At 39.3% G+C, this 13,847-nt stretch overlaps 1 protein-coding gene across 3 annotated transcripts in view; it reads left to right on the top strand.

The window, feature by feature from the left end:
• mboat1 (membrane bound O-acyltransferase domain containing 1) overlaps positions 1-12,425 on the top strand; it is a 127,737-nt gene extending 115,312 nt beyond the window's left edge. For all 3 annotated transcript variants that reach the window (XM_060849880.1, XM_060849879.1, XM_060849881.1), the window contains 2 exons: positions 458-609; positions 11,189-12,425. In XM_060849880.1, the coding sequence (XP_060705863.1) occupies positions 458-609; positions 11,189-11,339 (303 nt within the window). In that variant the 3' untranslated portion in view covers positions 11,340-12,425. The remainder of the gene's footprint in view (positions 1-457; positions 610-11,188) is intronic.
• The last annotated feature ends 1,422 nt before the right edge of the window (positions 12,426-13,847 follow it).

Raw genomic sequence — 13,847 nt, 5'->3', positions numbered from 1 at the left:
GAGGAAACCCACGCAGACACTGGAAGAATGTGCAAACTCCACGCAGAGAGTCGCCCGAGATGGGAATCAAACCCGAGTCCCTGGTGCTGTGAGGCAGCAGTGCTAACCACTGAGCCACCGTGCTGCCCAATTCTGAAATGATAATTGTATTTAAGATTTAGCAATATGAGGCAATAGTAACTATCTAACGTAATTTAATTTGGATGTTTATTTTAGTTTGAACATTTCTGTTTGTCTTGAATACATTGAAGGTAGAGAATAAAGGCATTTTAATTGGCAGTTATAACCTCCAATATTTTTTAACCATATTCGTGTCATTTAAATTGTTTGGAATAAGAAGTACTAATTTGGGTGGCCACTTTGCTATGTTTTCCTAACAATTAAACTTTGAAGTGCATTTAATTTTGTTGAATCTTGTGTTCAGTCCATTCTCATTTGCATTTCTCCTGCCCTTTAGATGAGAAGCAACTTCAGACATTACTTCCTTTCTTCCAGGAAGATGAAAATTGGCTATGATGTTATGACTTGGGTTTTTACTCAACTGGCCCTCTGCTACATAGTAACACCTTTCCTCCTCTTGGGTACAGAACCCACAATCAAATTCTACAAGTAAGTAGATGTATTGTCTGATTTTGTTTGTTCCCAAGTAACAAAAATAAAGCACTGAAATTAGTCAGACATTGTACCTGCAAGAGTTTTCGTTTTGTGAAAATTTTTCCATCTACAGCATTCTCTAGAAGAAATGTACACAATTGTAAATTCATATGTGAAAATAGACAGCCTATATTCATTGTTTCTTGAGTAGTATGATGGTTCAGTTTTGTGCACAATAGAAATGGAAACCTAAATAGTTAAATGATCAACAGTTTATCTTAGTCTTATTAATTTTTTGGGGGTGCAGGTGACCAGTTGCCCTCGGTAGGTGGAGGCAAGTTGTTCCAGTATTGGGGCTAAGTGCTTTAGGAGTTTCACTACCACCAATCCTTCTTGCTAGACTTTGTCTCAATAACTGATATCATATGAAGAAGGATACCCACATGAAATCTTTGGCAGGAGATGTGCTTAATCCTGATGAAGAGTAAACCCATTCATTGCATGCATGTTAATAACTGGTTACATTACATCTGAGATGCATGATGGCCTCTTGTGAGATACCAGGCTAAATTTAAGAATGAATTCACATTATTCCTACTACTACTGACATTAATGTAGAGCATTGATAACAAATGTAGGATTGGTTAGCTCCTCCCAGGATTCTTTTATATCCTAATTAAAGCAAAATATTGTGGATGCTAAAAATCTTGAATAAATGCAGAAAATACTGGAGAAACTCAACACGTCTGGCAGCATTTGTGAAAAAAAAGAAATTCAGCAGGGATTCAAAGTGATAATGCTGTTTCCCTCTTCACATATACTGCCAGACCTGCTGAGTTTCCCTGCATTTTGTTTGCACTTCTTTATATCCTGATGGATGGCATCACAATAGAACACAGAACAGTATAGCACAGTACAGGCCCTTCGGCCCTCGATGTTGTACCGACCTTCTATCCTACTGTAAGATCAAAGATGTGTGGGTCAGGTGAATTGGCCATGCTAAATTGCCCGTAGTGTTAGGTAAGGGGTATATGTAGGGGTATGGGTGGGTTGTCGCTTCGGCGGGTCGGTGTGGACTTGTTGGGCCGAAGGGCCTGTTTCCACACTGTAAGTAATCTAATCTAATCTAATCAGACCTATATACCCTTCAGTGCACTATCTTCCATGGGCCTATCCAAGAATTGTTTAAATGTCCCTAATATATCTGACTGTACTACCACAGCTTGCAGTGCATTCCACACACCATCCACTTTGAGTAAATAGCCTACCTCTGACATCTCCCCAAAACCTTCGTCCAATCATCTTAAAATTATGCCCCCTCATGACAAACATTTCCGCCATGTGAAAAATATCTCTGGCTATCCACTCAACCTATGCCTCTCAACATTTTGCACACCTCTATCAAGTCACCTCTCATTCTTTTTTACTCCAATGAGAAAAGCCCTAGCTCACTCAATCTTTCTTCATACAACATGCCCTCCAGGCCAGGCAGCATCCTGGTAAATCTCCTCTGCACCCTCTCCAAAGCTTCTACATCTTTCCTATAATGAGGCAACCAGAAATGAACACAATAGAATTGATTCGAATCCCTACAGTGTGGAAGCAGGCTCTTCAGCCCTACAAGTCCACATTGGCCCTTCAAAGATTAACCCACCCAGACCCATTATTCTATATTTACCCCGACTAATGCACATAACCTATACATCCCTGAACACTATGACCAATTCAACTAACTTGTACATGTTTGGATTGTGAGAGGAAACTGGAGCACCCAGAGGAAACCCACGCAGACACATGGGGAAAATGTGCAAACTCCACACAGACAGTCACCCGAGGTTGGAATTGAACGCAGGTCCCTGGCAGTGTGAGGCAGCAGTGCTAACCTCTGAGCCACCGTGCTGCCCAATATTCCAAGTGCTGTCTAACCAGGACACACTAGCGCTGCACTATAACCTCATGGCTCTTAAACTCAAACTCCCTATTAATGAAAGCTAATGCACCATATACCTTTTTAACAACTCTATCGAACCGGGTGGCAAGTTTGAGGGAGCTAAGGACGTGGACCCCAAAATCCTTCTATTTCTCCACACTACCAAGAATCCTGCCTGTAATTCTGTATTCTGCATTCAAATTCGACTTTCCGAAATGAATCACTTCACACTTTTCCAGGTTGATCTCCATCTGCCACTTATCAGCCTAGTTCTGCATCCTGTCTCACTGCAACCTACAACAGCCCTCCACACTATCCACAACACTACCAACCTTTGCTGACATCGGCAAACGTACTAACCCACCCTTCCACTTCCTCATTTATAAAAATCACAAAGAGACGAGGTCCCAGAACCTGATCCCTGTGGAACACCACTGGTCACCGAGCTCCAGGCTGAATACGTTCCATCTACCACCACCCTCTGCCTTCTATGTGCCAGCCAGTGTTGTATCCAGTTGGCCAGATGTCTCTGTATCCCATGCTTCTTTACTTTCTGAATGAGCCTACCATGGGGAACCTTATCAATATATCAGGTACTAACTGCCCTCTTCAACATCCTGATGCAAACGTTTTTCTAGTCGTTTTGTTCATACAATTGTTTCAAATAAGTAACATAGGTTTACCAAAACCCTGCGTGTGTCCTTGTAAATGACTGATTATTTGGGTTTAAAGTCTGCTGCTTGAGGACAAAATATCCAAGTACAGCTCATTGCCACAATGGAATTTTGGTGGATCTTTAATCCTGGATGCATTTTGCTGATCATGTCCTCTGGTATCAGTGTTGCTGTGGAGGTTTGTTTCCCATTGAGGGTTTTTAGGTCCCCAAACTTATGTCAGAGAAGGTAGTGTGTTTCTGATCCTGTCCTCCTTTTTTGAATTCTTTTGGTTAACATTGAACCTGACAAAATTACAATCACAGATGTAAACCTGACCTTGAAGTATTGGTACAGATTCCCATGAAGAAATGCCTTGTACTCTGAATTTTCTCCCAAACGTGCCTGCTGAATGGTGTTAACTTTCTCATGCACCTAAGCATGATTAATTCTGTGGTTCAACTTCTGCCTTTGACTCTTGCACATATCCTGGGAATGTTCCACTTCCTTCGAAATGTTGCATAGGGTAATGAAACTGAACATTTTTTCCTATTTGCTTCTTTTTTAAAATTCCTTATCTGGAACAGTAGCCTCGAGCATCAAATAATTTATAACCATTTTATGTCTGTTTAACATGATTTGTTTTGGGTGTTCTTAGAAAATTAACAAAGTATGATGAGTTTCTTGAAGACAGATTGGTTTTCTTTTCTTGTCACTATCTCGAGCTGTATTCTCACTTCAGCTTCCACCATTATCTGGATAGCACTTTCTAATCTGAGATCTTCTACCATCATCTGTATGCTATGTCAAGCAACATAATGGCAACTTTTTAATTCTTTAATTCTAGTCAAGTAGATTCTTTTCCTTGATCACTGAAACATCCTCCTGCATTGGCACTTCAATGTACTTAATCAATTCTGCCACCCTGCTCCTTTCCTGCCTTTACCCATCTTTTCTGAACACCTTGTACATAGAAATATTTAATATCCAGTCCTGCCCTTCTTTGAGCAATTCTCCTTTGTAAGCATATCATATTTGAACATAGCTATCTGCACCTGCACCTTACCAATCATACTTTATTTACCGCACTCTGCTTATTTACATATTGTTGAAAGCTTTCTGTAATGGTCAACTTTGTTGTGACTCAGGAGTTCCAATCTTGTGTAACAATTTTGCAGCAAAGGAGCATAATTCGCTGGCCTCTGTCCTCCCTGGGCTCTCTCTTCAGCCAGCTGACCTTTTTGCTTCTGTTCAAGTTTTCCAATGTCCTTCATACAAACAGTCCCAAGAGATCACTGCCTTTAGTGACTGTGTCTCCCAGTTGTAAGTGTTAATAACTACCATCTTCATCACTTGCTTGCAGGTGTTCTTATGGAGAAGGCATAGACACCCAGGAAGTTGTGATCTTGTGGCTTATTTACAGTACTAAAGGTCTTTTGTAGGGTGTCATCCATCATCAACATGGCCAAGCCAATGCAGATAATTTTGGCTTAGCTAAGTAAGGAATGTGTGGAACCCGAGAGTTGGTGACTTTGTCTTTACAAGAGATACTGAGAATATGTCTGAGGGAGTGAAAGTGGAAACTGTCACCCTTCTCTCCTGACTGGTACATGATGCCCACGTCTCACAACTGTGGAGGAGTGTACCAAGGAGGGAGGATTGGTGAACTCAAGTTTTCAATTTTTGTGTTTCCATACCTTGCAGAGCAAAGTGTTATCCATCAAGTTGCTGTCATTCCACAATCTTTCACTCAACCTGGAACTAGGTTGAAGAGCTGATGAAGAGCATATGCTCGAAACATTGACTCTGCTGCTTCTCGATGCTGCCTGATTGGCTGTGCTTTTCCACACTCTTCGACTCTGGAACAAGTAGAGGCAGCTTTTGTGATATTTGTATTGATTTCAAGTTCAAGTGACATTTTGGTGTTATTTGTGGAGCCTGGAAATAGGAAGCTATCAACAACCTCCAGCACATCCACATAAATGGACAGTAATCCTAATTTTGACTTTTCCCCCTAACCCTGAAACTATCTGATAATTTAGCATTTCTTACTATCGTACAATTTAGTCTCCTGGTATTCTGTACAACTTGGTACTTCACTCTCGTTTGCCTCCTGGTGCCAACATCATGTCATGGAAGTTTAAACTGTCCCAAATAGTGGCAGCAAATTGCCTCACAAGGAATTTGTTCCTTGGTCTATTTAAAATTCTATATTCCCAGAGCTGCTTCCATTTTAAAAAAAATCATGGCGTGGACATCTAGGCTTCATTTAGTACCTATCCTTAGTTGACTTTGAGACTGAAGCAGTCCATCTGTTGCTGGTACATCCACTAAACGGTTAGGAAAGGAATTCAAGGTTTTCGACCCAGTGATACTCAATGTCATTGTGGCTTGAAGGTGGACTAACCGGTGTATGGTGGTGATCCCATGCATCTGCTCTTGTCCTTCTAGGTAGAAATGCTTGGTTTGGAAGGTGCTGTCGAAGGAGGTTGCTGAATTGTTACAGTGCATTTTACAAATGGTACACATTCGTGCCATTGTGGTGGACAGGGTAAGATTGTGGGTAGAGTGCCATTCAAGTAGGTTACTTTGTCCTGCATGATGCTGGGGTTCATGAGTCTTGTTAGAGTTGCAGATGGCTGACCAGTCTTGGGAAGTCAGGAGGTGAATTACTTGGTAAAGAATTCTCAGCTTCTGATGCTGTTGTGCCACTGTATTGATATGGCTGTTGCATTTTAGTTTGTTATCAATGGTAAAGTCCAGAATGTTGAATGTGGAAGATTCAGTGATATGAATGCCAAAAATAAATGGGTTGGATTGTCTCTTATTGGCGGAGCTACTACAACCTGATCCCTAGAGTGAGATGCTGGGTCTCTAACAATCACAACTGTCTCCCTTCATGCTATGTGTAACTCCAATCAGTGGAGCATTTTTTTTCCAGATTGTAAGTCAGTTTAATTTCACTTAGATTCTTTGTTGTGGCACTCTTAAAAGTTGAGCTGATGTCAAGAGCAAGTATTCTTATCTCATCTCTAGATTCAGACCCTTTACCCTATTTACATCAAGGCTATAATGAGTCATTGGGACAATAGGATATGAGATCCACAACTCAAGCATTGGTAATTTATTGTTGACTGCTTGATAGCACTGTTGATGTTTGCTGATTGAGGATGAACCAACTTGGTCAGTAGCAGCAAAAATTGGAATTGTCCTACCTTTTGTGAACTGGCCATTCTTGAGTAATTAATCCACTTTTTCAGATAGATATCAGTGTTGTAGCTGTGTTGAAACAACTTCACTAGAGCAATAGCTAGTTCTGGAGCACTTATCTTCAACATTTCTGCTGGGTTGTTTTGACCTTAGGTACATCCAGTTTGTTCACTTGCTTCTTCAGATAATTGGTATGAGTCTAGCTTCTGTGAAGATGGGGCCTCATGAGGAAGCTGAGGTCAGCACAGTAGCTCAGTGGTTAGCACTGTTGCCTCACAGCGCAGGGGACCCAGGTGCGATCAGCCTCAGGTAACTGTCTGTGTGCAGTTTGCACATTCTTCCTGTGTCTGCTTGGATTTCGTCCGGATTTTCCGGTTTCCTTCCACAATCTAAAAAGATGTGCAGGTTAGGTGAATTGCCCATGCTAAATAGTCCATTGTGTTTAGGGATGTGTAGTATAGGTGCATTAATCAGGGGTAAATATAGAGTAATAGGGTAGGGGAATGGGTTTGGGAGGGTTACTTTTCGAAGGGTTGGTGTGGACTTGTTGTTGGGCCAAACGGCCTGTTTCCATACTGTAGGGGATTCTATGAGGTAGCTCGCCCAGAAGATGTTTGCAGATAGTTCACCTACATTTTTTATGCTCGTGTTCTGTTGTTTGCCAGATAAATGGAACCTCCTGCACCCTGTTAGCTGTCTCGTGATCCACACTAAATTATGTAGAGATGTACCAAGACTGCAGCTTTGATTTGATCTGTCGGTCATAATTACGTAGCTCTGTCTATAGCATTCTGCTCATGTTCTATAACACATGTAGTCATGAGTTGAAGTTTTAACAGTTTAGTATCATATTTTCAGATAACTCTCATGCTATTCCTGGATTATTCTCTTCTGCATTCCTCATTGAACCAGATTTGATTCCATGGCTTGAGGATCGTGGCAAAGTGAGGAATGTGCCAGGGCATGCGGTTACAAATTGTGGTGGAAAACAACTCGGATGTCAAGCATTGGACCACAAAGCCCACCCTCCACATTTCTCAGTTCTCAGTGGAAACCTTGCTCATCCCAAAGGCATTTTAACTTGGATGCGGATTATTATTGCTGTAGAGTGAATTTATTATCTTGTATATGTGGCAAATCGACCTGCATCGTATCTGTATTCAGTGCTCTTTTGGAAGCTGTTTACAGTTTGTACAAGAGAATGTAAAATGCAGAGCAGCTGCACGCAATTTAACTGCTTCATGAACAAGTAATAGAGCTGCATTTTTTTTGTCCCTTTTTTTCAACTATAAACTGTGCTTTGATGGCAGCTGCGTGACCTTTCAATTTGCAAACCCTGTCCTGGATAAATAACTGCTAGATGTGAGTGAGAAACTCAGTTGTACCTTGGTATACCAGGTAGTTCTTCTGTTGTGTCATACCTCTTGAGAAGGCTTTATTGGAGACCATACAAACATTTAATTTTGACGTTGCTTGAGATAATTGTGAGGCATCCCATGGATTGCAGTGTTCCAAGTTGATTCCTCACTTAATTTAGAATGCAACAGACCAAAATAAAAAACATTGTCGACACATAACTTGCTTGTAAATACAAAGAGCTGGCAGCTCTTCAGGTTTTCTGGCCAAAAGATTTAGCATTTGTAAACAAAAGTGAAACCCAAGGTGATACAGCTCTGTTTTAACTTAACTGGATGTGATCAGTTCCAGTTTAGATATATGTTATCTAAGCTCCTCATAGTTGCCAATTTAACCCTCTGAAAATTGGATTGCTATTTAGGATCAAACCCCAAACAGACTTGTATTATTTTTTAAAATTTCTGAATTTGTGCTTTGCTTCAATATTTCTGTGTAGTTTTCATTTGGAGTCTATCGAAAAATGTTTTTGCTTCTGGATACTAATATTAATACTCTCCAAACCCAAGTGGCAAAGCGCAAAGCACTGTCCGAAATTGCATTTCGGAATCACATCAGAGCCACAGACTTTTTAAATGGTTCTTTACCTAACTGCATAGTATTCAGAACAAACCAAATGTATTGAAAAGTAGAGGTTAATCAGTATGATCTTACCGTCATTGAGATGTAGTTATCAAGGGAACAAAGTTAGAAACTAACTATTCAGGGATGTACAACTTTACAAAAGGATGGTAAGAAAGCGAAGAATAGTAGACTATCCATGTTCAATTGAGATGGAATGAGTACGAAAGGAAGAAATAATCTTGGGCTGAATGATGCAGAATACATATGGTTAGTATTAAGAAATAACAGGAGGGAAAAGACACTGATAATCTATAGGCTTCCTACAAGTAGCTATTCTATAGTATTTTTAAAACGGTAGATTTTGGCCGGTTAGGGTCAGAAGCAACTGTGCTAAACTTAAATAAAAGTAATTACATAGGAATGAGGGCAGCATTGGTTGGAGTGGACTGTGAAAGCAGTTTAGCAAAAGTTGTATATGATTGAGGAACAGTGGCAGGTGCTTAGGAATTCATAACTCAGCAAAATATATTCCTGTGAAGAAGAGGGACTTAGAAAGGGGACAAACTGGCCATGGTTAACTATGGAAGTTAAGCAACAATCTGAAAGAAATAAAAAATACTATAAGGCAAAGATTAGTGGAAAGTCAGGATTGGAAAGTTTTAAAAGTGAAGGCAAAAGTTACCAAAAAAAAAGAAAATAAACTATGAGGGCAAACAAGGCCTTCTTTCAATATACAAGGAGGAAGAGAGACACCACAGAGAATGTAGGCTTCTTAGACGATGAGATTGTGGAAATAATAATGGGAAACTAAAAAATGGCAGAGGAGGTGAATTGCATCAGTTTTCATGGTAGAACGCATTAATAGCATTCCAAAAAACACTATATAATCAAGGACGAGGGAGAATAATCATAACAAAATGTCACCAAAGACAAAGTACTTGGGAAATTAGTGCTAAATGTTGATAAGTCCCCTGGACCTGATGGGATGTATCTGAAGATTTTAATAGAAGTCGCTCCACAGATGGTGGGTGCACTGATAATAATCTCCCATGAAACCTTAGGTTCTTGAAAAATCCCAGAGGATTGGAAAACTGTCCATTTAACTCCTTTATTCAAAAAGGGAGACAGTCAAAAATAGGTAACCAGAAATGTCTATTATCATCTGTCATAAAGGATGCAGTAGCAAAGCATTTAGAAAGGATGATATAAGTATAGTCAGCATTGCTTCATAAAGGAGAAATCAAATTTATTAGAATTCATTTGAGGAAGTAACAAGTAGGATAGATGAAGAGGAAGCAGTGAATGTAATATGTTTGGATTTCCAAAGGTACTGCACACAAGGCTGCTTAATAAGATCAGAGATAATAGGGTTGGATGTACTATATTAGCATGGATAAAGGATTACTTAACTAACAGAAAACAGAGTGGGATACAGGCAGGCATTTTCAGGATGACAACCTCTCACTAAGAGTGCCACAGGAATCAGCACTAGGCCACAATTATTTACACTCTATATTGATGACTTGGATGAGGTAAGTGAATGTGCTATTGCCAGATTTGCAGATGACACAAAATTAGATGGGAAGACCAGCAGTGAGGAGAACACAAAAGTTTACAACAGGTTATAGATAGGTATGTGAGTGGGCAAAACCTTGCCTGATGGAGTATATTGTGGGAAAATGAGGTTATACACTGGCAGGAAGAATAGGAGAGAAATATTCTTTAAATAGAGAAAGATTACAGAAAGCTGCAGCACAAAGAACTTTGGAGGATCTCGTGCATGAATCATAAAAAAGCTAGCATCAAGTTCAATGGGCAATTGAGAAGGCAGATTAAATGTTGGTTTTTATTTCAAGGAGAATGGAGGATAAAAATGGGGAGGTTAAAATGAGGTTCAGGAAAGAATAATGGGAAACCAGATTAGCCCCTAGGCAGACCACACATGGAAAATTGTGAACAGTTTTATCTCCTTATTTAAGAAAAAAATAAGCTGATATTAGAGGCAGTCACTAGATTAATCCTGCATATGGAGAGATTGTCTGAGGAGAGTTTGAGTATGTTTGGCCTGTACTCATTGGAGTTTAGAAGAATGAAGGGAAACATCCTTTGGGAGCTTGACAGAGTAGATTTGAAAAAGTTGTTTCCCCTTATGGGAAAATTTAGGACCAGAAGCCTCAATCTCAGAGTAAGGGTTGCCCGTTTTAGACAGATGAGAATTATTTTTCTTTCCAAGGATAGTGAATCTGTAGAATTGTGCAGAGGGCTGTTGAGGCTGAGTCGTTAAATATATTCAAGGCTGAGACAGATTTCTACTTGGGAATGAAGCAGGAAAGTAAAGTTAAGGATTATCAGAAGTAACATGAATGGCAGAACAGACTCAGTGGGTCAAAAGACCTAGTTCTGCTCCTACATCCTAATGGTTTTATGCTCTTTTTCAGTGAGGATGAAGAGAGGTCAATAACACATGATTACAGGCAGAAATCCTGGTTTTTTCTCATTATTTCAAATCAATGTTAGTTATAGCACCACCTGTTGCTTGTGGCTGAGGTGAACGTTATTTGATCCCGGGTACCTAACCACTTGATACGTTTGCAAGATCTTGGTCACAACGTGATGTATTGCAGTGAAGTATTCCCTGGCTATTCTGGAAAATTCTGTTATAGCGTTGACCTTGTATTTCTTCGAAGAATTCACCTTAACTGGAAATTGGTAGTATATAAGTTAAATTTCAGGATCGTTGTCATGTGTGATGTTATTTTGCTGTGCCTTTTGACTTTGTGTTGCAGAAAATGTCTGAATAAATTCTCTCTTTTGATTTTATAAGGTCGATTTATTTTCATTTTCACATTCTGTGTGCCATCGTGTTGCCAATTCTGGCAGTCAAGAAGCGGAAGAGTATTATGCAGACAACCTCTTTGAAGGCCAACTCCTCTAACCCAGCACCCAGTCACCAGCAGCCCAAGAAAGAGCAGTAGTGACTCAGCATAAATGAAGTATTTTGGAAGTGAGAGATGCTAAAAAAAACACTTGATGTTGTACAGGGGTGGAAAACAAAAGAACCAGTAGTTTGTATCTGAGTGGTCTCAATCTCACGACCATTCATCTGAAGATTTAATGAATGAAATGGTTTAATGAAGCATGATTGCTTATTATGCAGAGATCCATGCACTGAACAACCACTGAACCTTCCCCAATTCTAGCTGCAACACCTGGGTCACTTGGGTGCCTGTAGTATGCAGGCATTGCTGTCATTTGCCAACTTGAGTTTTTTTCCCTCAAACAGTGTAATTGTCCTATGATCTTTGGACATTTTCACTGAGAATGGTATATGTATGTATAAATGATCTCTCATTTTCTAAAGAGAATTGTTGGTGAAATTTTGAAGCTGAGTAATAAAGATATTTTTGGTTAGATTGTTGAAATACTAACACTGTTGCTTTACAATCTATAGTTATCCATTGTTATTTAAAGCTGATCTACCATATCGTTTTACATACTTGCCCATGGCCAAGTGACATTTTTACCCCTGTCACCAAAGCAATTATTCTATTGGTTTTCTTTGCCTTAGCAAATAGCAAAATGTGTGACCCATGGTCACAAATTCCAATCTTTGGATTTGTAATGTAATAGATTTTGAAATTTACAGCTCTAAGTGGTTGGTTTGGACTGATGACAGATTAAGAGTTAAAAGGCTGAATATTCTGACAAAGGCAGGCTTACCACATCCTGACTAGAGCCCCTTGAAGGAGTAGTGTTTCACTTATGCTTCACTTTAGTTAAATGAAGAACGCACAGAAGGCCAAGAAGGGGGGCTGCACTGGGAGAATGATCATCCAGTACAATTACAGTGGCAAATTATTTCATTGAAGAATAAAGCTAACCCTATAAGTGATTGAAATCACAGTGAATGGCTCAACTGCTTGTGCTACATATGAAGTAACCAAACTTGCAATAGTTCATTGTTCTGTTCTGTTTGTAAAACGTTTGATAAAATCAAAACTGCTTGTAAGAGCATTCAGCTTGATTATGCTAATAGATCTTATAATTATAAATACCTTGATGTTGCCAATAATTTTTCTATATTAAAATTATTATTTATTTCTTTTATTTAGTGCTTTATTTATTGTAGCCGACAGTGTGTTCCTTTGTTTACTAGATCTTTTGCAGGGATGATGAGAGACTGTGTCTTTGAAAGATACAGAAGACCTAAAGGTGCATTGAAGTAGTAACTGCAGCAATCTCATTTAGTTTATTACAATCAGGTTAAAATTTGATATACCTCAGAACTGCAGCCCATTGGATTATACAGTCAAACAGTCATACAGCATGGAAACAGACCTTTGGGTTCAACTAGTTCACACAGGCCATGTTCCAAAACCAAACTAGTCCCACGTGCCAGTATTTGACCCATACCCTTCCAAATCGTTTGTATTTGTGTACTTATCCAACTGCCTTTTAAATATTGTAACTGTATCTGCATCCACTACTTCCTCTGGCAGTTCATTCCACATACAAACTACTCTTTGTGTTTAAAGAAAAGTTGCCCCTCATGTCCTTTTTTAATACTTTCTCCTCTCATCTTAAAAATATGCCCCCGAGTTTTGAACTCCACAGAATAAGGACAAGACCTTTGCTATTACCTTTTCTGTGTCCTGCATGATTTTATAAAGATCACCCCTCAACTTCCCACGCTCTAGTGAAAAAATCCCAACCTATCCATTGCAATATATTCTAACTATAATACCTTATTCATACTGTTAAACTTCCTGAAACCCTCAGAAAATGATGTCCTGTCATTTTGCAGAAATGAAGCATTATTGAGTTGTTATTGTTACATGCTTAGTGTCAGAAAGATAATCCTATCGTTTGAGCATGGGACTATCCATTTATTGGCCATTGTGCAGATTGCATCCAAAGATGTTTAGCTGATTGCTTTTTGTAGTTGGGTGTCATTGAGTAAGAAGGAGTTTTGTGTCCATATCTTGACTTCTGCCCTGGTTGTGGTGCTTCTTGGCCAAGTGTCATTAGATCACATCATTTATAATCTAAGAAAGGAACAGTTCGTTCTTGTATAATTGATGCCCACTTGTAAAAGTGCTTTTCAAATGTTTTTAATAACAATAACAGATCCCACAGATATTTTGGAGAAGTTTTAAATTTTGCCTATTTATTGTTTCTGGTTCAAAAGACTTCACACTTGCATTGCAATAATAATTTATAATCTTGGACTGCCTGGTTCGTTAAGGATGGTTCTCATACGTGGAAAATGAACTTGAGCAGAACCTTCAAATACACAAAAACCTGGATTTACATGTCAGGTAACAATGCATGAATAGTCTGTTTTAGGTCCATGACATTTCTCCACAGATGTTGATTGACATGCTGTTTGTTTTCAAACCTGTCTGTTAGTTTCAGATTTCCAGCATATGTAACCTTTTAGAAACATATTAATCTTTATAGATAGCTTGCCGGGATGCCTCATT

Source organism: Hemiscyllium ocellatum, chromosome 34 (assembly GCF_020745735.1).
Source record: "Hemiscyllium ocellatum isolate sHemOce1 chromosome 34, sHemOce1.pat.X.cur, whole genome shotgun sequence".
NCBI lineage: Eukaryota > Metazoa > Chordata > Chondrichthyes > Orectolobiformes > Hemiscylliidae > Hemiscyllium > Hemiscyllium ocellatum.
The sequence above is the reverse complement of the archived record's forward strand: the minus strand, read 5'-3'. Positions and strand labels throughout refer to the sequence as shown.